The sequence below is a fragment of the Natator depressus genome, chromosome 13, assembly GCF_965152275.1.
Source record: "Natator depressus isolate rNatDep1 chromosome 13, rNatDep2.hap1, whole genome shotgun sequence".
Classification (NCBI taxonomy): domain Eukaryota; kingdom Metazoa; phylum Chordata; order Testudines; family Cheloniidae; genus Natator; species Natator depressus.
Window position 1 is genome coordinate 7,309,428 of NC_134246.1, and position 24,858 is coordinate 7,334,285.

General features: G+C 43.3%; 2 protein-coding genes across 3 annotated transcripts in view; both read right to left on the reverse strand.

Annotated features, from left to right (window-relative positions):
- Positions 1-4,566, reverse strand: part of COL9A3 (collagen type IX alpha 3 chain) — a 72,498-nt gene extending 67,932 nt beyond the window's left edge. Inside the window, exons 1-2 of the mRNA XM_074969596.1 lie at positions 4,310-4,566; positions 2,853-2,921 (exon numbers count right to left, since the gene is read on the reverse strand). Of these exons, the coding sequence (XP_074825697.1) occupies positions 2,853-2,921; positions 4,310-4,375 (135 nt within the window). The 5' untranslated portion in view covers positions 4,376-4,566. The remainder of the gene's footprint in view (positions 1-2,852; positions 2,922-4,309) is intronic.
- Positions 4,567-8,019: 3,453 nt separating this feature from the next.
- On the reverse strand, positions 8,020-22,357 carry OGFR (opioid growth factor receptor). Of its 2 annotated transcripts, XM_074969597.1 has the most exons (9): positions 22,057-22,357; positions 19,758-19,838; positions 16,926-16,973; positions 15,811-15,873; positions 15,382-15,469; positions 13,884-13,962; positions 13,265-13,331; positions 12,743-12,891; positions 8,020-11,496 (listed from the first exon to the last, which is right to left on the reverse strand). In XM_074969597.1, exons 1-9 carry the CDS (start codon positions 22,252-22,254, stop codon positions 10,062-10,064), a joined length of 2,208 nt encoding a protein of 735 aa, XP_074825698.1. In that variant the 5' UTR covers positions 22,255-22,357; the 3' UTR covers positions 8,020-10,061. The 2 variants fall into 2 exon arrangements, with proteins under 2 accessions (XP_074825698.1, XP_074825699.1); XM_074969598.1 differs by lacking the exon at positions 19,758-19,838 and having other exon boundaries at positions 22,057-22,355.
- Between the last annotated feature and the right edge of the window lie 2,501 nt (positions 22,358-24,858).

Sequence of the window (24,858 nt, forward strand, 5' to 3'; positions counted from 1 at the left end):
GTTTGGCTCCCCCTAGATTTAACGCAGTCTAATATTATGATCTATCAAGATTAATTACTCATTATTATTACCTGGCCTCATCCTGCAAGGTGCCAAGTGCCCTCCAAGTTTATTGCCTTCGACAAGCCCCTAAAAATGTGCAACCGGTGCTTAGAGCTTTGCTGGATCAGGCCCACGTTGGATAACAAGGGCCAAGTTTTCATGACTGGCCATTAGTTGGGGATGTCTCCATTTCTGGGTCTCCCACCTGAGACACACTGAGCCCGATGCCTCAGAAGGCTGACCATCTGCAGCTCCCGCTGACTTTGGTCGGAGTTGTGAGCACTCGGGCCAGGGGCGTCTCAGGGTGGAGCCCAGAACAGAGGTTTCCTAGAATTACAGGCCACGTTTGAAAGCATGGCCTTTGGTTCCTTGAAGGGAAACCCAGTCCATGTAGGGTGAGGAACAGCATTTTATTTCTTTTCATTTTAGAACAACTGACATCTTCAAAAACATCTATCTAAGCAGACTGCCGCACTTTGACGACACTGATTTGCCTGCATTGTGACATGATGTGGACAAATTGGAGAGCATCCAGAAAAGAGCCACAAAAATCACAAGACCTTAGAAAACAAAGGTTGAAAAAAAATTGGGCATGTTTAGTCAAGAGAAAAGACGCCGAGGTCGGGGGACCTGATAACCCTCTTCAAATATGTAAAAGGCTGTTTTAAAGGTGGCTATCAGTTGTTCTCCACGTCAGCCAGCGGAAGGATAAGAAATAATTGGCTTAATCTTCAGCAAGGAAGATTTAGGTTAGCTATTAGAGAAAACTTTCTAATTATAATGACTTAAAGCACTGGAACAGGTTACCTAGGGAAGCTGGTGGTTTTTGAGAGCCGGTTGGAAACACATCTGTCAGAGATGGACTAGATCTACTGAATTCCTGCCTCAGCGTTGGGGGCCCGGACTAGATGACCTCCTGATTTTCCTTCCAGACCTATATTTCTATGGTATCTTTGGATTATTAAAATCAAAGGACACTAACTTCTGTTTATGTGGGAAATTGTTTAGAGGGAACCCCCCTGTATTTGGAACGTAGGAATTGCCATACTGGATCAGACCAGTCATCCACCTAGCCCAGTATCAGGTCTCTGACAGCAGCCAGTAACACCTGCTTCAGAGGAAGATGAAAGAAACCCAGCGGAAAGCAGTAACAGAACAGCCTGCTTCCAGGAAAAGTTTCTGTCTGAACCCCATTAGTTAGATGATGGTCTATGAACTGAAGCAGGAGGTTTATACCCCTCCTAAAATTCTTGGTCTTCTTTTAATCCTTATCATCACCACTCTGGATTTTGTCGTTACCCATAGAAATATCCAATCCTTTTCTGAATCCTGCTAAGCTCTGGCATGCAATGATAACTTGTGGCAATTGGTTCTGCAGGCTAATTGTGTGGAAAAGAACTTCCTTTGCTATCTTCCATTTGAAATTGCCTTGTTCTTCTATTACAAAACTTTAGATAGAAGTTCTACCGACCTACCTTCTCTAAACCATTCATTATTAAAAACTAGGATAAGATTATTTAGGAAAATGGTTTCCCTTAGTCTAGTGAACACTTGGAGGGAAATGGCTGCAAAACAATGAGGTTTTCATTGGGGCCAGCCATGCAAAATGGTCATAAAAAATTACAATCATAGGCACAAAGTCTACTTGTTCACCCGTAACAGGATGCGAAGGAATAAACCTTTTTTTTTAGCTCTCTCATCCAAAATAAACGGACTTGCATGGGGGGAATATAATTTTGAAAGGCTGCTTTTAAGGCCCCATGCTGACACTCTGACTCCAGTAGCAAAATTACACCACGAGTAGCTCAAGGAGTAAGGTGCTAGTCACCATGAATGAAGGGATCAGAATCTGATCCTTAGTTTTTGAGATATTAATAGTCTCCTTGAGATCACCTGAAATGATTTTAATCCACTATGATAGGTGTGGAAGACAAGACTGTCTTTATCCAGTGGGTATAAATTTCATTTCATTTCAGCTAAAATTTCAACTAAAAGAAATAGGACAAGATTTTTTCCTTCACTAAATTCTGCAGTAGCTGAGATGCTGACCCTGCAGTCCTGGGGAAGGGTTAATAATAAGGAATTAACCACCACAGAAGTATTCCCATAGATTTAATTTGCCTCTTGCTACAAACTAGGGACATTTAAATTCCAAGTGGAATCAATAGGCCAGATTCTGATCTGCATCAGAGTGGTGTAAATCCGGGGTAATTCCATTGAAGACAGTGTAGCTATAGTGGCGTCAAACCAGCATGAGTGAGATCAGCATCCAGCATGATGTATTTAATTCAGCTTTCTAGGGCCTCTCTGGACAGCCAGGTGCTTGACACGTTTTAAAACACAGAATTGTCTAATGGTATAAAATACACAGTATTGCACTGAGCGTGCAATAAGAACACCCGGTACAGTAACTGCTGCGCTAAATCCACCACTGTCCTCCACCCTTTAACCTGCATCCTATGCAGATACCAGAGAGAAAGCGTTGCAGAATGCCCAGAAGATTAACAAATCCTTGTTGTACACACCAGCTTTGTCATAAACTCCCACTTGGCACTGAGGGCTTGATCCTGCAAGGCACTGAGCAACTCCTAGGCACGCAGCACCTCCAGACATAACTCAGCCTCTGCAGTTTCCTTGCCTACGGCACATGGGCTGTTCGTTCGGTCCCTCTGAAGTGCTGCGCAAATGCCTGGAGCTTCTCTCTGGACAATAGGAGGACTAGAAGAATTCCTCTCTGAAATGTACCCTCCCCTTGCTCCACCCCATCTCCCTCCCCCAGCTCAGCCTGCCGCCTGCTGCTCAGCACTCACATCTATGCCTTCCTTGCCAGGTGGTCCAGGGAGTCCTCGTGGTCCAGGAGGGCCTCGTGGTCCTGCTCTCTGGGAGGGATGGGGAGAGAGAACAGAAGAAAAAACACACATAGTAAGTCACAGATCACAGCACGACTCCAGCTCCCTCTCGCTCTGCCACTTCTCTGTCCACGACAGGCTTAGAGGGAGCAAGGATCTTTCCAGGCTTATTTGCTAAGAATCTGAGCACATCCTTGGTGCTTACGTGAGACCCAATCCATCCCCGTTCAGAAGGAGCGGTTGATTGAATGGGAAGCTTACAGTGAATCATATCTGCCCATGCTTCACGAGTGGCTCTGAAACTGTTCCTAGTCACTTAGTTTAGAAACAGGCACAATCCCTCGGGGGAGGGAATTGAGTCATCTTAACAGGAGTTGGTCCCCCCCCCCCAACCTCATCTTTCAGAGTAGACACAGAGAAAAGGAAAAGCTAAATTAGAATAATCTGTGCGTGCGGTTGCTATTAAAAGTGACATTCACATTCCGTATACTACCAGTCAGCAGAAGAGATGGAGGTACATAATGTCTTCAGGGGAAAGTATGAAGAAAGGCACAGCTAAAGGGGTGAGACTTGAGTAATTGCCCATCTGAGCTGGACAGTGTGTGGAGGTTTAGCTCTTAGGGGTGTGGGAGAAGTGGGGATCCTATAAAGGTCTGCTTTGTGGAAAGAGCTCCAGAGAGTACCTGCAATGCAGCTTCAGGGAACAAAGGTTTCATTGTGGAGCTAGTTCTGCTCACAGCAGTTGAGGGTCAGCTCAGAATTCCTGAGCCAAGCTGCAAAAATTCCTTCATTAATGCAATGAAAAATCCTCCCCCAGAGAATTTTCCTGAGCAATACACACTGGAAAGTTAACACCACTACAGGGACATTTGCCACGAATACATGTAGCTTCACCTGAATGAATAAGGATTAAATGTGTTTGTTCCTAAACATGTCTCAAAAACAGATCAACTGGCGGGGGGAGGAGGAGGAAGAAAAACCCTGAATGGGATGAAGAGGTGGAGCACCGGGGATTTTTATTTAGTGGGCAACTTTGTCCTTTCTAGTAAAACAAAAATATTTTTTCCCAAATCACCGTTTTCTTCTCCTTTTCCTGAGGCTTTTCCAACATGGCTATAAACCAAACTATTAGGACAATTCTTTTACACAAAAGTTAGAGTGGCAATTTCCATAATCACAGGACATGAACTAAACCCCTAACAGTAAACACTTCTGCTCTCACCGCTAGGCACCTAGCAAGGAATATACTCTCTCAGTTTTAGACATTAAACTTTCGATTTTAAATGAACAGCAATAATCTGGCCTGCTGTCATATGGTGCACATTTAATCCTGCTGCTATGAGACCCTCTGATCTTTATGTATTTTTTCCATCAGTAGCTGGGATTTTTGGCCATTACAAGTAAAGGCACATTCTTACCTGAGCTGAGGATGTGGCTAGTAGTTGAAAAAGAAAGAGCAGCCCAAGAGCTGAGAATCCAGCCATGGTCTCCACGCTCTGCCTCTCTTCAGTGAAACTAGCCCTTCTCTTCTCCTGGTTCCAATGGATCTCTCCTTCACCGCTCAGATCTCAGCTCCCAAATGAGCCCCTCCGTCTCCAGATAAACCTGAGTCTCCAGCTGGAGGGGGCAGAGCTCAGAAGCACAGGCAGGCGAGAGGGGCTGAGCTCAGAGAGAGACTAGGTTTCAGGGGGGGAAGGTGGGGAAAGGAGGAGGGGGGCCAAACTGCAGAGTGGCACATTCAGTTATGAAAGGAGGCACACATTCACCACACCGACAGACAGCTCAAGCAACAGCAAATAGGGAGAGAACCTTTGTAAGAGAGGAAAGGCTGGACTTGCCTTAGCTAAATTGCCACTCAGACAGATAACCCTAAAGAGACAAAATTAAAATCCACCATCCCAAGACACAGACGTTACTTTGGTCTCGTCTAGGCCAGTGAAAAGTAGTTCACGATTCACTACCAACTTAGTACTTGATGGATGGAAGGTAACAAAAATGAAGACTTAGTTAATGTTTGTGGATTTTTATTTCTGTGGAATAAATGCAGAGATCCCTATAAAGGCACGAGGTCAGTGCAGAGAATAGGGCTAGTATCTGCTTCATGAAATGCTTTATCAGCTCCAGATTTGTGTTCACCACCTGTGCTTTTTCTTGGAGACTCGGAGCATCTGGTTGATTTTTGTGTGCGTGTGCACTGTATGTGACATTGAAGAGAGCCGGCATAGTGACAAGAAGAAGAGCAAAGAAGAGGAATGTAGGAGAAACCCTGAGAAAGCCACAGAAAGCTGAAAAGATTAAAATAAAACTTGCCTTTGAAATATTTTTACTACAGGCGTGTGACACTGAGAAGATGACAACAATCCAAAAGTAGATTATCTGAGATGTGAACACATTAGCAAGGCTTACAATCCTATAAATGGCTGCATGTTTCCCTTTACATATTAATTCAAGATGATTTCATCCAAAGAAGGGGACGGTCTGTGAAAGTCAGGAAGTAGAGATGCACTGGGGAAAGACACTCTTTGCGATCGAGGGGTCAGAGTTGCTCACTATGATGCAACTGCACTCTAGCTCTTTCCCCTTTTGGAATGAGAAGAGTGTGTGTGTTCCTGGTGCAGAATGCAAGAGCCTGCCCACCTCTCCTTATTCCATCTGCCTACCAGAGAGTTGGTAGAAAGCACAGAGGAGGGAGCTGGGGACCTAGAGGTGGGTAAGGAGAAATGCAAACTTCTTCAAAAGCCGTGACCGTGCAGATCTCAGAAAGTGGATTCATGGCTTTTCTCTCCGCCCCTGCCCCCAAGAATGCACTAGTCTCCTAGCATGACTACTTGCTCTGTTACCCCAGAAAAGAAAGATACAAACATACAGTGACATTTGTCTCTAGTGCGGATGGTGGGGGGAAAAACATCTGTGCTTATTATTACAAATAGAGATGGTGTCCCCCCCAACCCAACAAACTATAGCAAAAATGTTTTCTTCATTGTTCCATCAAACCATAATCTCCATTCGGGAACGAATAGGCAGCAAGGGGCTGTGCTCCCAGTGAAATACACTGATTAGGTAAGCTGCCACGCTATACACCTGCTTCAGCGTTTATTTACGGTGTGGTTCACACACACCTTGCCATAACCCCATCTGGAGTTGTCAAGAGGCCACCTGGATGGTCACCTCTGTTGCACAGCTCCAAGGACTCTAACCTCTCCCCTTGCTCCATGGTGTTTGTGGGCGATAGTGCTTAAGGTACAACTATGGGCTGAATGACCTTGTAGCTATGGAGGGAACCCACAGGGAGTTAATACACCTCCAAGCTATACCAGCACCGATGCTGAACCACCTCCATAAGCAATTTATTCCAGGGCTTCACTACCTTGACAGGAAGTTTTTCCTAATGTCCAACCTAAACGGCCATTGCTGCAACTGAAGCCCATTGCTTCGTGTCGCAGCCCATAAAGTTAGAGAACAATTTTTCCTCCCTCTTCCTTGTAACCTTTTATGTGCTTGAAAACATATGTCCCCCCTCAGTCTTCTCTTCTCCAGACTAAACAAACCCCATTTTTTCCATCCTTCCTTCATAGGAAGTTTTCTAGACCTTTAATAATTTTCGTTGCTCTTCTCTGGACTTCCACCAATTTGTCCACATCTTTCCTGAAATGTGGCACCCAGAATTGGACACAATACTCCAGTTGAGGTCCAATCAGCATGGGGTAAAGCGGAAGAATTACTTCTCATGTCTTGCTTACAATAATCCTGCTAATATATCCCAGAATGTCCCTTTTTTGCAGCAGTGTTACACTATTCACTTGTGTTTAGCTTGTGACAGTTCGCCATTCCCGACCACTGGGAGCTGCGGGTGGCCGTGCTTGCGGATGGTCAATGTAAATAAACTGTCTCAGGGCCCACCAGTGGATTACCCTGATGGGCTGCAGCTTGCCCACCACCGATCTACGCTGTTATCTAAATCATTGATGAAGATATTGAACAGAACCAGAACTGATTTCTGCTTTTAAAATAGTTTCTCTGTGTGTGTGTGTGTGTGTGTGTGTGTGTGTGTGTGTGTGTGTGTGTGTGTGTGTGTGTGTGTGTGTGTGTGTGTGTGTGTGTGTGTGTGTGTGTGTGTGTGTGTGTGTGTGTGTGTAAAATATATATTCTATTATGCCCATTCCTGCAACAGCTGATGCTAATTACCTTAAAGTCAATTGACAGGAATGGTACATTATAAAAATCTAGAGCAACAGCCATAGAAAGTGGCATCTATCTAGGTATGGCTTCAGTTTCCACTATCATAAGTAAGCACCTTCCAAACCCAAACATTTATCTTCACAACAACACAGGATGGAGGAAAGCATTATCCCCATTTTACAGGTGTGGAACGGAGGCACACAGAGAAAAGCAACCTGCCCCAAAAGCCTGTGATAGTCTGGGAAATGAAGCCAGGTCTTCCTGAACATGAAGACAATCCTTCCTTTTCCCTTCCCATGTAGCAGTAAAGATTATTATGCAGCATCACAGTCAGAATCTGCATAAAAATTTTGTATACATTAATTACACACACTTATTTTGCAAGTTAAATTTACCATGCTACAAGTGAGAAGTACAGAGATAATATTCCTGTCTTCATGGCAACTAAGAAAAAGAAATACTAATTTCAAGTCCATTAGAAAGAACACTTATAGAAGACAGGCATAGGTGCCAGGCTTCCTATCCTATAGACAGTTGCTTCTGGAGGATTCCTAGTTATGCACAGTTATGTTAGAGAGGACTGCTGATGCAGAAGTTGTATGCTTGGGAGAGCTGAATGAGAAATAGAGAGGGGTAAAGTTTGTGTGTGTTTATAAGGAAAGGAACCATGAAAAGGAATGAATTAGGACAGATCTCACTGGATCAGCGAGACCAGAACCAAGTTTAAAATGCAGTAGATTACCCATAAAGAAGCTGCAGATCCCTCCCCATCAAGACTTTTTCAGATGTGCAACAGCCTGCAAGTTCCTCAAAACAGCCTCACAAGTGAGAACTTGGTAATACACTCTTCTTCCTCCTCCTCCTCCTCATGTGAAAAACTAACACCCACAACTGGTTTGCATTAAAATCACACTTTAATATACATTATACTGAGATCTCATTTAAAACTTGTTACATACATACAAGATACGCAAAGTGGGCCATGTATGAACACATCTAGTGAGAACTTTGTTACTTAAATAAAAAGACAGCTATAAAACTTTACAAAGACTTTCATAAAAAGCAATTTTTTCCCTGTGTTCTCTAAACACTGAAGGTCTTTAGTTAGTTTTACTGAATATTTAAACACAATTTGTTTTTCTTCTAGAGAAAAAATACTTTAACAAACGGGCTTTTAAGGCCTTTACTGTGTATTACTATAAGCATATAAGCCCTGACTTCAACAAGACTACATGCATGCTTAGAGTTACACATATGTGTAAATGCCAGGCTGGATCAGGGCATACAAGTTTTGAGCAGGCACGTCACAGATTAAATTCCAGAACTGTTAAAGATTCTTTGCTTAACAGCTGGAGAGCGTTTTCCTCTACATGTTCTGATAGGATGGCTGACCTAACCTGCAGCAATGCTCTACAAAAACCAAATGGTATTTAAAAAACAAAAACAGAACCAGAGTTTAAGTGAACATCAAGTCCACTCTTTTCAGCAGCTGCCTTTCTTCCTTCTGCTTGGTGAAGCAGGTCCACTGCAGTAAATACCTTAATATTTTCTCCTACATATAGCATTACATTGTATGATGCTCCTTTATGCCAGCTGAATTCCAGCTGGTACAAGGCTGGTGTGCACATTATGAACATTAAGTGCATGTTAGATGGTAGTAACAATAGATATTAAACACATTAGTGCTGGTCAGTAGGTGGCAGGGGCTGACCAGAGATTATGATGCCGCCTCTGGTTAAAAAAATAAAATGAAACAAAACCCCTCAACAGTTTAACTGTTTCACAACGTAAAGACAGAGCTATGATCCCTGACAGTGCACACGACACGCTGCAGAACACACTTGGGACAGTCGGAGGCAGAATCCTATTGGCACAACACTTGCCCAAACTGGAAATTAAAATCATCAAGAGTGAAAATCCACACTAGGGACAAGGGAACAGTAGCCTGATGGAAAGTGCATTGACAGACCGTTAAAGGACTCACAACCAATGAAAAAAGTAGCATCTGGAAAACCATCAGGGCTCCACAGAGCGAGGAAAAGGGACTCCCAGGAGGGCAGAATTCTCTTTAAGCAATGCCTGAGTTGTATTCCCCCCCCCTTTCTTTTAGAGGCTGGTGGGTTTCCAGTCTCCCAGCAACCCTTGGAAGAAATGCATGAGTGGCTTGGACTAGGGCTAGATGGAATTAAACCCTCAACAGCCTTGCACACAGATTGGAGAAAAGCCCCGTTAAGGTTAATATTTGTCAAACATTTTGACTGCGTAGTTTAATCAATGACTCTCGTATTCCAAACTAAATGCTTAAAATTAAGCTTACCCATGGAAAGGCATTTGCATTTTCTCACACACGAAATTTCACTACCCTCACCCCTTTTGCAAGCAAATATCAGCAGAATGGGGGACCTTCGCCCTCAAGGAGCAGAAAAGCACCAGGCTTCAAGCGGAACAACCACTGCACAACCAAATTGGTGTCTCCTTACAAAACTGATTTCAACAGAGCCTCACCAAGATGAGCAACAGGGCCTCACACTGGCCTTTGCTAGGGAAACAGCAAATGTAAAAACTCCCCGTTGTTAGTGTGACAGTTTCCAAAGTGCCGAAGAGGAATTACATGGTTAAAAAAAAAGAAAACTAGAAACCAGTTGGTTTATTCTACAAACATCTGTATTCCATGGATTAAAATCACTTATTAAATAAGAGCTTTACTCTTTCAAAGAGGAAAGCAGCTTTGTTTTCTTCTTTAATACACATACCAAAAAGAGGTGAAGAGGGGAAATCCTTGCACATAGTCCAGCATGTCAGATACAAATGGGAACAGGAAGAGGTCAGGGGCTCTTCCCTACGCAGTTGACCGAGCAGATTTTTTCTAGTTAAGACAACCAGAGGGGAGGGGAGGGACTGAGTTTGTTCTGGATTGTTTTAAAAGAGACGTCTTTTTCCATCTGCCTTTGAAGTCTGAATTGCTGTTCCATGCTCCTTGAATTCAGGACGTCACTGTCCTTCCTCCTCCCCCGGCTCTGGTGCTATCGCAATGGTTTTTCCACGCTCTGCCATTGTCTGCTGATCATTCAGTTCTGCTGAATCCTCAAAGTGATCCATTTTTTGTGCTATGTCCCTAACACTGACTTTTTCAGGACAAGATGCCACCACGCTCTGCTGAAGACCCTCTTGGCTCTGGTTCTTGTCTGGGGTTTTTGTTTCCCCTCTTGCATTGACACCGTCTGCCCCTTCTTTCTGTTCTCTGTTATCTACCTGGCTTTCACTTACTGTTAGAGCTTCATTACATTGATGCCCCTCGTTTTGTATTTCTGAATTTGCTTCACGTAGCACTGAGCTACCACCTGCCAGAGAAGGCAAGCCAGGCTCATTAGTCTCAGAACCAGGCAATGAATTCACATTTGCACCTTCAGCATCATTCTCAGTTTTAACATTAATTTCTTCCACAACCTTGTCTTCCTCACTAACTTCTCCTTTCTCAGCCCCACAGCCCATGGTCCCTGGCTTTGCTGCTTGGACGTTGCAGGTAGTGGTGTCAGTGTCCAGGTTTATTGCCACATTTACGGTACTGTTTTCTGGCATTGCCTCATCAACTTTCCTTCTTTTTACAGGTGCATCAGACGACTCAGACGCCTTTAAGTCTTCACTACTGACGTCGCCTTCTTCAGCTGTTACTTGGTCACCCTTTTCTGGCAATGCTGGATGAGTCTCCGTGGTCTCTTGATTGATAGCAAATTCCCCGAGGTTATAAGAGATCTTCTCAATATCAGTGGGACTTTTCAATAGCCCTGTGCATTTACCAGTTAATCTGCTCATCTCAAGCTTTCTTTTCTTGCTTTCCTTTAGGCATTCACTCTCTGCTCCATGCCCCATGCCCACAAGATCCTCACTCAGAACCTTCTCTTCTAGCTGGGGAAGTGAGGCTTCTTTCTCTTCTACGTTGTCTCCTCGCTCTGCAACGTACATGGCACCACACTTACTTTGCTCCTCTGAGGTACATTCATCAGTCACCTTGTTAGTTTTGGAGTATGCAGCATCTCCAACTTTCTCCTCCCTGTTCGGAGGATTGGTTTCATTCTTTCCCACTGCTTCTTTATCTCGGATGAATTCCCTCTCTTCCTCAGGCTTTTGGCAGTGCTGAGACTTTAACGGAGGTTTATATTTCTGGAGTTTCTTATGAGGCCCCCATGCAAACCTATTCTGAGGTTTAAAGTGCATCCATGCATAGTGTATCAGTTCCCTTCGCTTCTGCTTGTTTCTGATGGTGAAGATGAAGTAATCCAAGGCACTTCTCTTAACGTTTGGGAGTGTTTGGTAAACAAGCGTCTCTGTTAGGAAAAACTTAACCAGGCATACTTGATAGTGTTCATACCCCATCTCTCCCAGACACTTCAAAATACGAGTTATCCGCAAATTGTTGTGACTAAACCTGAGACACAGAAAGGAAAAAAAAAAAAAAAGAACTGAAGACAGTGAAACAGGAAAAGGACATCGTTACATGAAAGCAGTACAGTTCAGAGTCCCACCCGAACCGAGACAGGTATCTTAAAAGTAGACATGCTGAACGCTGTTAACTACAAATAAGTCTTTACTGGAATCTTTAAGGGTAGATCACGTTTAAGCCAGCCTATTTTAAAAAGCATCTATTGCTGTAATATCTAGCCTATCTGTTCTGGCTTTCGATAGCGTTATCCCATCCTTGTCTCGATGTTCCAGTTAACGCTGTAGCAGAGATTAAAGGATATCCGAATTCCAGAACAGGGGGTGGCTTCCCCACTGCCATCACTGATGTGCAGTTCAAACTACAAAGATACAGACTGGAAAAGGGATTTGATATCGCCAATCGATGTATGACAATAATACCTACAACCCTACTTTGCTTTTAAGTAACACCTTTTATCCAAGGACCTGAAAGCATTTCGCAGGCATTGAGGCAGCCTCATAAACACTGTAGGAAGCATAGGAAATTATTCTTACTTTATAGCTATGTAAATGACAGAGGTTAAGTGGCTTGTCCAAGGTCACACATAGCAAGTCATGCTCACTGCCAACAACAGAACTTAGGAGTTCGGACTCCAAGTTCCCAGCTGTAACTAGGGATCTTCACTCTTCATTCCTGTGATCATTTTGTTTTCAAAACTGAACTTTAGACACTTCTCAGCATGTCTTAAAAGAAGTAATCCCTGCCGTATACTGAGCTATTGGTGAAAATTGTTCCAGTGGATTTCAGAGACTACAGCTGCTTGAGGCCTATTTCACTGAAGAGTAAACTTGGTGTGAGGCACAAACTCCAAGGCCGCAAATATCAGAGTCTCTAAGCCTGTATTACAGCCTTAGGGAGACTCAGATGGACACCCACCTTTTGGTTAGTAATGCCAAAGCAGTTAACACACAATATACACGTGGCTTACAGTGGGACAGCTGTGGCCTAAGCAGTTCAAGTAATTTAAAATATGAAAGATGCTGACAGGCCTCCCAAGCTGTAGTCAGAGGCAAAGCCAAAATACGGACACCTAAACTCTTGGCTAGTTGGCTCCTAGTTCTGTGGTCAGATCACTCTACTTCTGTAACACAGAAAACCTTTGTATCTCAGTACGCAATTAATTCTTTTGGCTTCATTTGATTTTTCTTTCGCAAGAGTGAGGAATAAAAGCCAAAATGTAAATGGGACTCACCGATCAAGGTTGCGAAATCTCTGACACCAGTTTTCTGCTCTTTGCACTTCTCCTGTTCCTTGATCTATCAAGTTTATTCCATAAAAACCCAGCATGAGTTTGTAAGCTCTAATGAATCTTTGCATAACTTCCTCGGATTTCTTAAAGGCCTGAAATGCACAAAAGACTCCAAATTTGCACATATGGCAACTCAAAAAGATTTTAAAACTATCTGCATCAGTTATTTAAGAGGTCTTTCAGTTACACCCAATGCTTATAAATGGCTATTGTGTAAAGAGACACATTTGGGATCTTCATTGGTTATTTCTTGCTTATATCCACAAACCTATAATTTATTTCTGAGGACATTTGAGGAGCAAAAAGATCATCAAAAGCTGCATTTAACAGTCATTGGAGCTGGCTCCATTATGGTGGGGAAGGAAATGGAGCAACCTTACAAAGTATAGGACAAAAATTTACCTAGTTGAACCCCCAATGACTTTCAAGTATAAAAGGTTTGAAATAAAAAAAAAAGGGTCACACCTGAATTTCTTTACATGTGAGAGGCTTTGCACGCCAGTTCATCCCACGTTCACGCAAAGGAAACAACCTGAAGGGAAAGAAGATTTGACAATTAGATAAAATAGAGATCACATTCAACCCAGCGCACATGTTCCTTAAAAATATGTTAACAGAAAGGTCTCCAAGGCTGTAGATGCCAAATACAGCCCTCTTCGAGAGGACATAACATCATGGAACGCAGAAGGAGTTTAGTCTGTAACAGCCTAAGTCACACCACGAAAAGTCACTATACATACTTGTACTATTAGCAGTCTTAATTGTTTATCTGTCTGGGTATTTCGAACTTAACCATCACCACAATATCTTTGCTCAGTACCTGGTTTCTAGACATATTGCAGCTGGGGATTGAAAACCACTGACAGAGCTGCAAGGGAAATCTTTGCCTTCAATATACCCAACCCTCTTGTTACTTTCACAGGAAAGTAACTGACTAAAATAAATCTCACAAATTTAGAACACAAGAGGGGCTCAAGGTTTTCTGAGAAGCCAGCCACAGCAGCTCTGAAGCAGCGAATTCTTCAAGACAGACATCAGAAGAGAATCATTCTAAGAGACATCTCCTTTTGTAATAATTATTTACCATTGTATATAAGAATGATTTTCTTCCAGAGTCTCGTAATCCTCCTGCCAAGCTTCAAGGAGCTCATCAATAAGTAAGCCTAGGTGAAAAAAGAGTGGGAGGTCAGAGAAGAAACTGTAGCAAATTAGCATGTGTAAAGTTAACCGATTGTCCAGGAGATGGGATATAGTTACAGAAAACAGGATCTGCCTCACTGTCTCCAAAAGAGGTCAGGGTAACCTACATAAAAAGAGCACTTTCAATAAAATGACAACCTAATGTCCTTTCCAAGGGGCCCTAACAGAGTTATGTTTTGAACAGCGTAGGTTTCTGCATACATTGGAGTGCAGGCTTTAAGGAAACGCTATTCCTGAGAAAGAGCCCAATCCTGCATTTCTTTACATAGTCAAATACCTGCTTATTGACAGATTATTTTCTAACAAGCCAAGCACTGTAAAACCCAGAAAAAGTAAAAGCCAGGCTAGTGTTGTGATCTGCTATCACACAACAGATGAGGGATAGTCTCCCCAGAATGGGTCTGCCACTACTTTAGGCCTGACCTTGCAATGACTCAAGTATGTCCTACAAGATAGTGAGCATCTTCAGCTTCTACTGAAGACACTGAAGCTCAGCACTTTTCAAGTTCAAGCCCTATGAAGGGGACAGAAGCCTTCTAGTACTGTTAGAGAGTCTCACCGTCTTGAACGAAGACCAATATCCCAGAGAGCACCATAGCTGGATCTGGAAGGACCCCAGAAAAACAGCATCCAGACTTTACAGATGCTTATGTCAGTTTAAACACTCATCTCATTTCCTAGTTTAAGATCAGTGATGGAATGTTACTTTTTCCCTTCAGATGGCAGCTCTCGTCATTTCACTTTTGCATATGCCTTAAGTGAAGGCCCCTTGGAGTGAAAATTCAGCACACAGGGAATGGGCATGAGGGAGAGCTGGATGGCTAAACACTCATCTAGAGAGCTGAATGTTCACACCCACAGCTCAGCAACAGATTCTCATCCAAAGCTGTGAAGTTAGCATGAGTGTGGGTCTAAAGGCATTAATGTGCTGCAGTGGGAAAGTGCCAAGCGGAAAACATTTTTAACTGGGTTGCCAGAATGGCAAATATACTAAACTACTACAGAGGGGCCCCACCAGGTATTCTGCCTGCCCCAATCAGTTAATCTTTTAAAAAGCAAAGAGCCTTTCAAATTGCAGTGACAAACAGAAAACTTCGAAGTGAATTAGGGTGAAGTACTACTACACATGCCACAGAGCGAAAGAAAGGAAAGAACAATGAGCCAGCAATCGGCCGCATTCTGCAATTTAAACGGGAAACCCTGATTTACACGTATTTGTGCATCATGGAGCTAAGACAACACAAGGCAGAGCTCTGGCAGACTGAACACAGGACTGGAATCAGGAGAGCCGGATTCTGCTCCTTCCACTCACTCACCAGGACACCTTGCAAGCTCATGTGCATTACAACTGCACATACGGGAGGTCCAGGTCAGATACGTACCGTGAGGCAAAAAGTGAATTTCGTTTTTGTAAAAACTTAAATTCCACATCTCCTCCTCTTCAGCATCAGGTTCCCTTTCTTTCAAACCCTTCAGAAGAGAAGCACATTAACAAGCAGCAATGAATTAAAACACGTACATAATGATCTTCTCCATAGTTCTTAACTGTTGGTAGTAAGGCTACCAAGTCTGAGACCAGCAGTTGGGAGCTAACAGCTCGTTTCTGAGCCAGCAGGATGTAGTGAGTACATCCCAGTACCCACACTACATTGGTTAGGAGAAGCGAATTACTTTATCATTATTTTAATATTCCTCATCAATCTACCAACTTAAGGGTGATCAAATGACATCAACCAAATGCCCCTTGCGTCTAGCATGAAAAGAGGAAAAAACCACGGAAGACAGGAAGTTCATAAATCTCCAGCCTGTACCGGATAACAATGCCTGTATCTCTGCATATCTTTTGCGGCTGTCCAGTTGCGTCCAGTCGAGAACTGAAGGGAAGAGGAAAGAGACAAATCAGAGATCCAGAACAAAAGCTTCCCAACAGAAAACGCTGTTTTGCCATGTTTCTTCTTGAACAGTTGGTGACTAATGGTGCTGTAAATGCTGTTCTGACTAACGTGAGAAAGTCTGGCTAACCTCAGCCTCTCCTGCAAATATTTCCCCTTGCCCCCCATTAATATCATCCACAATGTTCTGAATTCTCATCTCCCCTGGCAGACCAGCTGAGGAGACACCTATGCTTCAGCACCCATTCTATTTTTCTGATTGTTTCATTGCATCCCTGAAGGTACCTTCAGGCTAAGACAGCTTGATGTCATCTCCTTTATTAACTCAGCTTTTCCTTCCTTCGCGGCCTAATTAACCAGGGTCAGATGGTTTGATTGTATGAACTTCTGCAGAGTTTGTATTTGTCTTTTACCCTCGGGACTGGAATCTTCCTACCTGCCCTCGGGAGAGAAGTGATCAAACCCCAAAAATCTTACCCTTGGACAGAAGGAACGACAATGCTAACTGGAATGAGGCCCAAATATCAATGATCTTAGTCTACACTAAGATAAAAGGTGCGGGGTTTCTTAAAGACACGTTAGAGTCTGGTCTATACTAAGACTTTAAAAAGTATGTTGTATTTTTCCCACATTAGATGGTCAAGGAAGCCCTACACAATAAAAAACAAATTCCCTTGTTAATGCTAAGTTTTTAAAAGGCATAAGATCACTTTAGGCTACAATAAAAGGTGTCTTTTTTTTTTTTTAGACAGGGTCCACAATTGAAGTCCAGAACTCATCTCTGCACATTTTCCAGGAGCAAAAGGGATACTTAGACCCAACTGCAAAATATTTAGGTGGTCACTCCCTTAGATTACTACTAAACTGAACTCTTCCACAGCTTAGAGTGGAAGAGAAGAAGCTGTGCATCTAGCAAGCAGCAATGCTGGTTTATGTAAGATAACGTAGCCAGGAGTGAAGTGAGTTTTTTAAATATATTCCCCATCACGATCACCTATATCTTTCCAAACAGGCAAACATTGTTTTAATCCTACCTCAAAACCTCTATAACCAATTGATGAGGCAGCTGGTCTTCTTCGCTCCTAAAAAAATAAAATAAAATTCTTTAACAAGAGACTTAGGGCGACATTATTGAAATCAAACTTCAGTTATATTTTAAAAGAAAAATACCGTTCACTCATCATCATCAAGAACTAAGACACCCCAATAACGTTTTACTTCTTTCAAGTCAGTCACTTCAGTGACAAGTTCTATTAGTTATGAAGTTACGTTGTTTATACTTCACATCAGTATTAAAAAACCCACTGACAGTTGCCACCTGATTCTTTTCTCCGTTAAACTGATGCAAAATCAGGAGCAAATCTGCTGAAGTCAATGAAATTACACCCTGGGGTAAAGCAGCTGCAAGTGAAAGGAGAATCAGACCCTAGAAGTCTAAGATGTGTTTATGAATTTAATAGTGTTTAGACAGAAATCACTGGCTAAAGCTTCACTTTCTCCTTGCCAGCATCACATGGAAGTGGGAGTTAGGAGAGTGACATTAAATAACTGACTTTAAAAAAAAAGGGGGGGGGGCAAATTATCCTTTATTTTTCAAACGTGGATTGTCTTTATACAAACCTCATTGACAGAACTGCCATTAAAATATGCAAGAAGCAGAAAGATGCAGATAGGACTCATGCAGGGTGCTGGGCACTCTGGCCGCAATCCATCAAGACACTTCAGCACATGGTCTAACCTTAAGTGCCTGGAAAGTCCCACTGATTTCAACCAGACTACTTGTGCAGAAAGGGCCTGATCCAAAGATTTCTGAAGTTAATGGGAATCTTTCCATCAGCTTCAACAGATTTGGGACCAGGCCTCAAAGTGGGTGGGTGAAATTCTGTGGCCTGCATTGTGCAGGCGGTCAGACTAGAAGATCATAATGGTCCCTTCTGACCTTAATATCTATAAACCTATGCTTGGCTGGATCTGGCCCCTGGTGCTCAGCACTTTCAAGAAGCACAAACTCTCCCAGTTTTTTTTGTAACTATCTGACCATTATAATTTCCTCCTCCTGTCTGGAAAACAGAGACTTTCCTGCGAATAGTTAAATATTGATCAGTGTCCATTACATTATTTAGGGGGAATAAGATTATGAATGGTTTGTAGTCAAGAGATTTCTCTCTCCAGTCTCATTGATTTTTAATAATAAAAACACTTAGCATCTATCTTCCAGGTGTTGTACACACTTCTGTCTTAGACACCTTTGGAGGAAGGGTTTTCCACAGAATAAAGCCATAAATAATTAAAAAAAAAATCTTGAACATTTACACAGACTTCCCCATAATGCAAGGAGAAGGGGGCTAAATAAATATTTAAAATAAACAGATTGTAAATTAGATAAGCATTATTCCCATTTTACAGGCGATGAAACTGACAGACAAGTGAAGGGACTTGTCCAAGGCCAGTCAATGGAAGGATCAGGATAAGAACTCAAATTCCTGATGCTCACTCCAACTGGCCATCCTGGATAGCCAATACCAAGGTCTTAAGCCATGTAATGATATATTGACTTATATACATACAATGATTTGGGTTTCATTTGTTTTTAAATCCTGTGAAGTTTTAATCTGAAGCATAAGTGGTTTTGCATATTGCAAGAGGCTCTGTTAGGAAGAGAAATGTGCATTTAGCTAGGGAGGTCAGTAAAGTTGTTTCTTAGGATGTAAACAGAGATTGGGATTTCGCCCTATGAAATCCATCTACAATCTTGACTATATGATGTTCGAAATCCAGGAGTGAAATCCTGACTCCTCTGAGGTCAATAGGAATTTTGCTATTGATTTCATTGGGACCAGGATTTCACCCCAACTGTCTTATTTGCGTTTCAGACTCTTCTGCTAGACCAATATCCCCTAACACAATCAGTTGTCATGAAATAAGAGAAGACCAGCTCCAATTATGGAAAAGGATTAGGTCTGCAAGAGACAAGAGTGAATCAAGATAGATATAATGCAAGTTTAAGGAAGCCAACTCATACAAAGCAGAAGTGCAGCAAGACTTGCTTAGAAAGCAGCTGGATCCGAGACAAGGGAGTCCTCGAACAGAGCATCATCAGACAGAGCAATGACAGGCAAGCAGGGCAGGCATACCCAATCCCCTGCCGTTGCGTTCCTGGAGTTTCCATTCAGATCACCAAGAAAAAAAAAAAAAAAGCGTCCATTTCCTTCCAGATTTAATTAAAAAAAGGGAGATGACAAAACTTTACAGGCGAAACAAAATCTGCATATTTTCATAACCTCCATTGGTAAGCAATTTTTGGCATGTGTGTCCATCCAACATCCCAACCCATTACACTATTGCATGAGGTGTGTGAGAAAAGCAGAGAACAAAGCTGGAGGAGGGTGGAGCGATGTGAACAAGAGCTAGCAACCAGTGGCAAGAAAGAAAGGAAGGTGCAGATAACAGCAAGACTAGTGTAAAGAGAATGTGGCCAGCATTCTAGGAAGAGCAGCCTAAGCAAACAGAGGTTTCATCCTCACAAAATTATTTGAGGATGGGACAATGCAAAGTCAGTTTTGTTGTTAGAGGGGGAAGTTGGTGCAACGGAACACGAAGCCTGCTATTCTACAGTAGAATAAGCAGGTGTTTAAAAAATTAGAACAAAAAAACCCAAGATTTTTATTACAAAAAAATGCATATTGTTTTATAGGGGAAGATAAATGTGATAAAAATTATCTGAAAACATGTCCACGGATATTTCCAGTTATGAACAAACAGCGTTTTTATAATGATGTACAAAAGACATATGTGATTTAGGATTTGGTTTCAGCCCGTTGTTCGAAAGTACTTATTTAAAATAAAATTAAAAAAAAATCTCTAACCTGGGCATCTGAAAGATTAAGATGTGAAAGAACTTTCCTCAAAAACATATAGGTCGTCCTGAATAAACAATACCATCTAGACTGAAGAGAAAGGAATCTAAGTTAGTTTAATAGGAGCAAAAATAGGTACTTGTTTTGCAAACTGATCAGAGCTCTTTGCAGTTGTAGATGTGTGTAATAAATGAATGGTGAGAAAACTGGTTTCTTTTTTGTATAAGAGTTCTCCCACTCTCCTCAAAGACTATTGCAGACTTTACTTGAGAGCAATGGGAATACACTTATAAAGGAAGAGTTAACATTTTTAGAAGCAGGGTGCTGATATTTTGGGGGTAAGAAGCCTCAACATCCCTTTAAAGCAGGCCTTGAAAAATCCATTCATTGGTGCTGAAAACTGGTTGTCTTCACCTCCGCTTCCATTTAAACTATATACTGTACAGCACCAGTTCAGCAAAGTTCTTCCACAAGGACACCCTTATCTCTGCACATGGCATTTCATGAACTACTACAGGCACTTGAGACTTAAAGTCCTGGAACTAGATTCTGCAAATGGATCTGCACAAGCAGAATCTCAGTGAAGTCAACAGAACTCCATTGTGCTGCTGGGGTAGGCATGGGCAGATTCATTTACAGGATCTAAATCTTAGTTTTGTTTGCAAACTTATTACTAAGTCTGTGCCCTTGAAGAATCAAGCATTACTTTGTACTTCAAAATAAAAATCAAAAAGCTGTTTTACTGAACACCCCCAATGAGCTTCTACACATAATTTAAAAATATAACCTCCCTTAAAAAAAAGTGAACTAACTAAGATGTGCAGCCTCCTAACCTTAAAATTGCGTTGTCCTGAGTCACCAAAGTGAAACTGAACCCAAGGATTAGTTTCCTTTTCCCCAAGATAGGAGGAGTTAGATTAAAAAAACAAACTAATGAGCTTTAAAGATTTTCTCTTTCATAAAACAAAGATAAAAAGCAAAACAAAAGATCTGTTTAAGTAGTGTTCTGGGATTGTTATTAACACTCACTGATGAGGACAGTGAGAAACTTTACAAGAGACTTAAAGTACGGAGTTATCCAACACTAACATTTTACAGCATCAGAGTTAAATAATCACATTTTGCAGCCCCATAAGGATTTTTTAAAGTGTTGTATGACATTCACAGGTGGTCTTTTTCAGGTTCACCGCAGAACCATAGCGCCGCTTCTTTAAGTAGCTTTGTAAAAAACCTAGTAAATTTTATTTCATTCTTAAAAGAGAAGAAACATTGCTTGATGGTACTTGATAAATCTTAAGAGTAACCAGGGATACCAATAAAAGGTCACCCACCCAAAAAAGAAACTGGCTGGAGCATTTACAGCAACAGAAGATTCTCAGTGTCAACAATTCTGAGCTATGATGTTAAAAAACAGAATTCATCATCATAGACTCAGGGAAGTGGAGTCAACTGAGTCTACAAGATGGAAAGTTGATTTATAACAAAATTATCCTGCTTACCAGGAATGCTGGGAAAGATATTCAGAAACAGCACTTGGCAATTTCATGAAGCTTTAGTGGAACATAAAACCACAGATGTTTATTTTAATTTTTCCATTGAGCTGTAACCCCACCAGCACACCCCTGCCCCGAATACCCATCTATTGCAAAATGCATTAGCAGTGAGCTTGTGTCCCCTTTCTTTGAAGCATCTAGAAATATGGTTCATTAAGATCATGGCAAAATAATATGCTAGTGATCCCATTAGGAGGGGGACATGGAACTCTCTGAAGCTACTTCAAGCTGCTCCTGTCCTAGCTACAAACAAAGAAACTCGACAGAAGAGGCTCCAAGACACTGTGGATCAGTTACCCATGTAACAACTTGTGTGTGACATTACACCATGTGGAAGCTGTTGCTTTCGAAGCAGCAGAATAAATTATGCAACCTCAGATCGTAACACATTTAACAAACAGTAATGCAAAGTCGAGGAAAACTACTTAGCTGAAGAAAAGCGTTTGCCTTACAGTAGGGAGTTGGTGGAGATTTTGAAGTCAGAACATAGCTTGCTTAAAAGTGTGTGTGTGGGGGGGGAGAGATTATTTACCACTAACCTTTCAGGGCCAGGAGAAAGGCAGTTTGGAAGGAGAGGCAAATTAATATTTCTCCCCCACATACACAGATCTTATACTGAGGGTCTCTCCCCTAACCCCAACTCCCCCGAGCACACTGGAGGAATAACACCTCTCCCACCGCCCTGCCGAAATAACCCCCAGCCTCCCTACCAGGTTTGAGGTTTCACATACAGAAAGCCCAGTCGGAGGAGTCACCTGTGCGCCGCTGGCCTGGTGGGAGGCTCTCAACCACCCTGACAAGGACTCCTCTTCCTTTCTGTCGGCTCGGGCCTCCTGCGGCTCCTTCCCTCCTTCTTCCTCCTCCTCGCTTTCCCAGGTGGAGTCGTACTCCCAGGAGCACCACTCTTTCTTCTCGCCATCCTCCAGCCCCCCGAACCTCATCCACGCCGCCATCAGGGCCCCCGGCTGACAGGAAAGGAAACCGAAAGAGGCGCGGCGTTAGCAGCGGGGAGGGGCAGGCTACAAAGCCAGCCACGTGAGTGGCCTTATCGACTTCCGGGAGGCGTGCGGCACAGCGGGCTCCGCCTCCCTGCTCTGCAGCCCGGCCCACCCCATTGGCCCAGGAGCGCCGCTGGAACGTCGGCGGTGTCTCGGCGTTCCATCCCTCGCGGGGCTCCCGGCGTGGGGCGCGTTCTGCGGCCGGCCTTTTTCAGCGCGCAGCCCGGTCAGCCTGACAGCTCAGGGAGGGGGGCGGGGTCTCCCCTAAAGATGCCCTGCAGGGGCCCTGGCAGAGAGCAGGCACCCAGCCAGGAGGGCCCCAGCGCTCACCACCTTTTTGGGCCCCGCTGCCCGCGTCAATAGGAGGCTGTAAAATCCAATCCTGCAAAGGTTTGTTCGACTTTAATAGTGCGTAAATGTAAGCACGTGAGTACCTCTCTGGAGGATCAGGGGTAAGGAGGTACCAGACCCCAGATTTGAATTTGATCAACTACTCATCGTCCTGTTTGAAAGGGGTGGGGGGGAAATAAAATTAAGGGACAATGTTGCAAAGAAGCCAGAGCTTCATGAAGTTGGGGGGAAGAATATTGCAGAATATTTTGGTATTTTTAAGGCAGATTTCCATTCTGAATTAACCTCAAAATGGGTAGTTTTCAGGTTACTCTTAAATATCCATTCTACCAGCTCAAACAAGCAAAAATCAGAAAATCCAGCAAACCTTACACCCCTATCCACTCTTAGGTATTGCAGTGAAATGTTGCATCACCACGTGGTGATGTCCTGTCACAATCACGCAGCTTTGCAAAAACATAAGAGCTGGCAAACCCTGTGATCAACATAGCAAAAATACCTTTTTTTGGAAGGATAGTCTTGTGGTTAATGCACAGGACAACACCCCAAAGGGATTCTCCACAAGATTTTGCCACCATCATCTTCCATCAGGGTTTTTGCGCTTCAGTGCATCCCCTGGTTGTCTTGACAACACCCACTCCCCTAAAAAGTAATGTAGACTTCTTTGGGCTGTGCATGCTGCCTGGTGGAGGAGAAACCCTGCTTCTTTGTGCCATCACAATCTATGCACAGTTGAAGCCTGACCTTGAGGACTCTGCCATGTTCTGCATCAGGGCTGAAGCTGGTCTTGCGTGAGACACATCAGGTATTTCATTTAAATTGTGTTCCTGTTTCCCCACCTGAACAGTGACAATAATTATACTTTCCTACCTAACACTAATACATATTCATAGAGAGGTTTGAGATCCTCAGATGGAAAGCACTGTAGAAGTATGAATTATTATTCCTATTATACGACACTAGTGAGAGATCCCTCAAAGTTTGGATGGTTCCCTGATCTATGAATACAGTAACTCCTCACTTAACATTGTAGTTATGTACTGAAAAATGCAACTTTAAGTGAGATGATGTTAAACTAATCCAATTTTCCCATAAGATTTAATGTAAATGCGGGGGTTAGGTTCCAAGGACATTTTTGGGGGGCAGACAAAAGGCATTATATACTATACAGTACTGTACTGTGGTTAGGAAGTGCCCCTGGCTTACCCCACACAGGCCCAGCCTGCTGCAGGCAAGGACACTAGGAAGCACCTTTGCTGCAGCACCGGCAGCTTCCCTGGAGAAGAACAGGCGCCGACTTTGCCAGGGGATGCTTCAGGCCCATCTCTTCCCACCCCCACTCCGGAGCATGCTGCATCCCTGCTCCTTCCCCTGCCCAGAAAGTCCTAAGCACCGCCAAACAGCTGTTTGGCAGCACTTAAGACTTTCTGGGAGGGAGAGGGAGGAGTGGAGACGCAGCGCTTCCCCGCTCCTCCCCATCCCTCCCAGAAAGTCCTAAGTGCCACCAAACAGCTGTTTGGCGGTGGGGGAAGTGCTGGGAAGGAGGGGGAGGAGGCAGAGAAGAGGAACTTGTGCAATGCTCCCTTGTAGAGTTCCTGCTCTTCCACAAAATCTTACAAGCAGTGGACAGAGCAGCCAAACGACGTTATAAGGGAGCACTGCACTACTTTAAACGAGCACGTTCCCTAACTGAGCAACAGCGTAACTTTGAAACAACGTTAAGCAGGAGGACGTTAAGTGAGGAGTTACTGTACACCGACTAGGCCCTCTCCCACTCATCCCCCACCTTCCCTTAAACAGGTCCCAGTTTCCTGCAGCTTCTCTCTCATGGTGAAAGCTAGCTGCCTGCTATACCTCATCTGGTTTGACTGGGGGCAACCAGTAGGCTTGTCAGGCATTATCCTGGGCCATATTTCCACTCTTCACCCCCGTCTCTATTGTCACTCCCTACCGTGGGAGTGCCCTTCCATTTTTCCTGTGCCAGATCCCTCTCCTCAGGATGAGCTGAGGCTCTTCTTGCTGCGCTCTTGTCTGTGGAGGCCAGCGTGGGGAGTAGTGAAGGCCAGCAGAAGATAGACCTCTAGCAAACCCTCTAGCACATTAGTTCTCAACTGTGGTCCACTGCTTGTTCAGGGAAAGCCTCTGGCGTGCCAGGCCGGTTTGTTTACCTGCCGCGTCTGCAGGTTCGGCCGATCGCGGCTCCCAGTG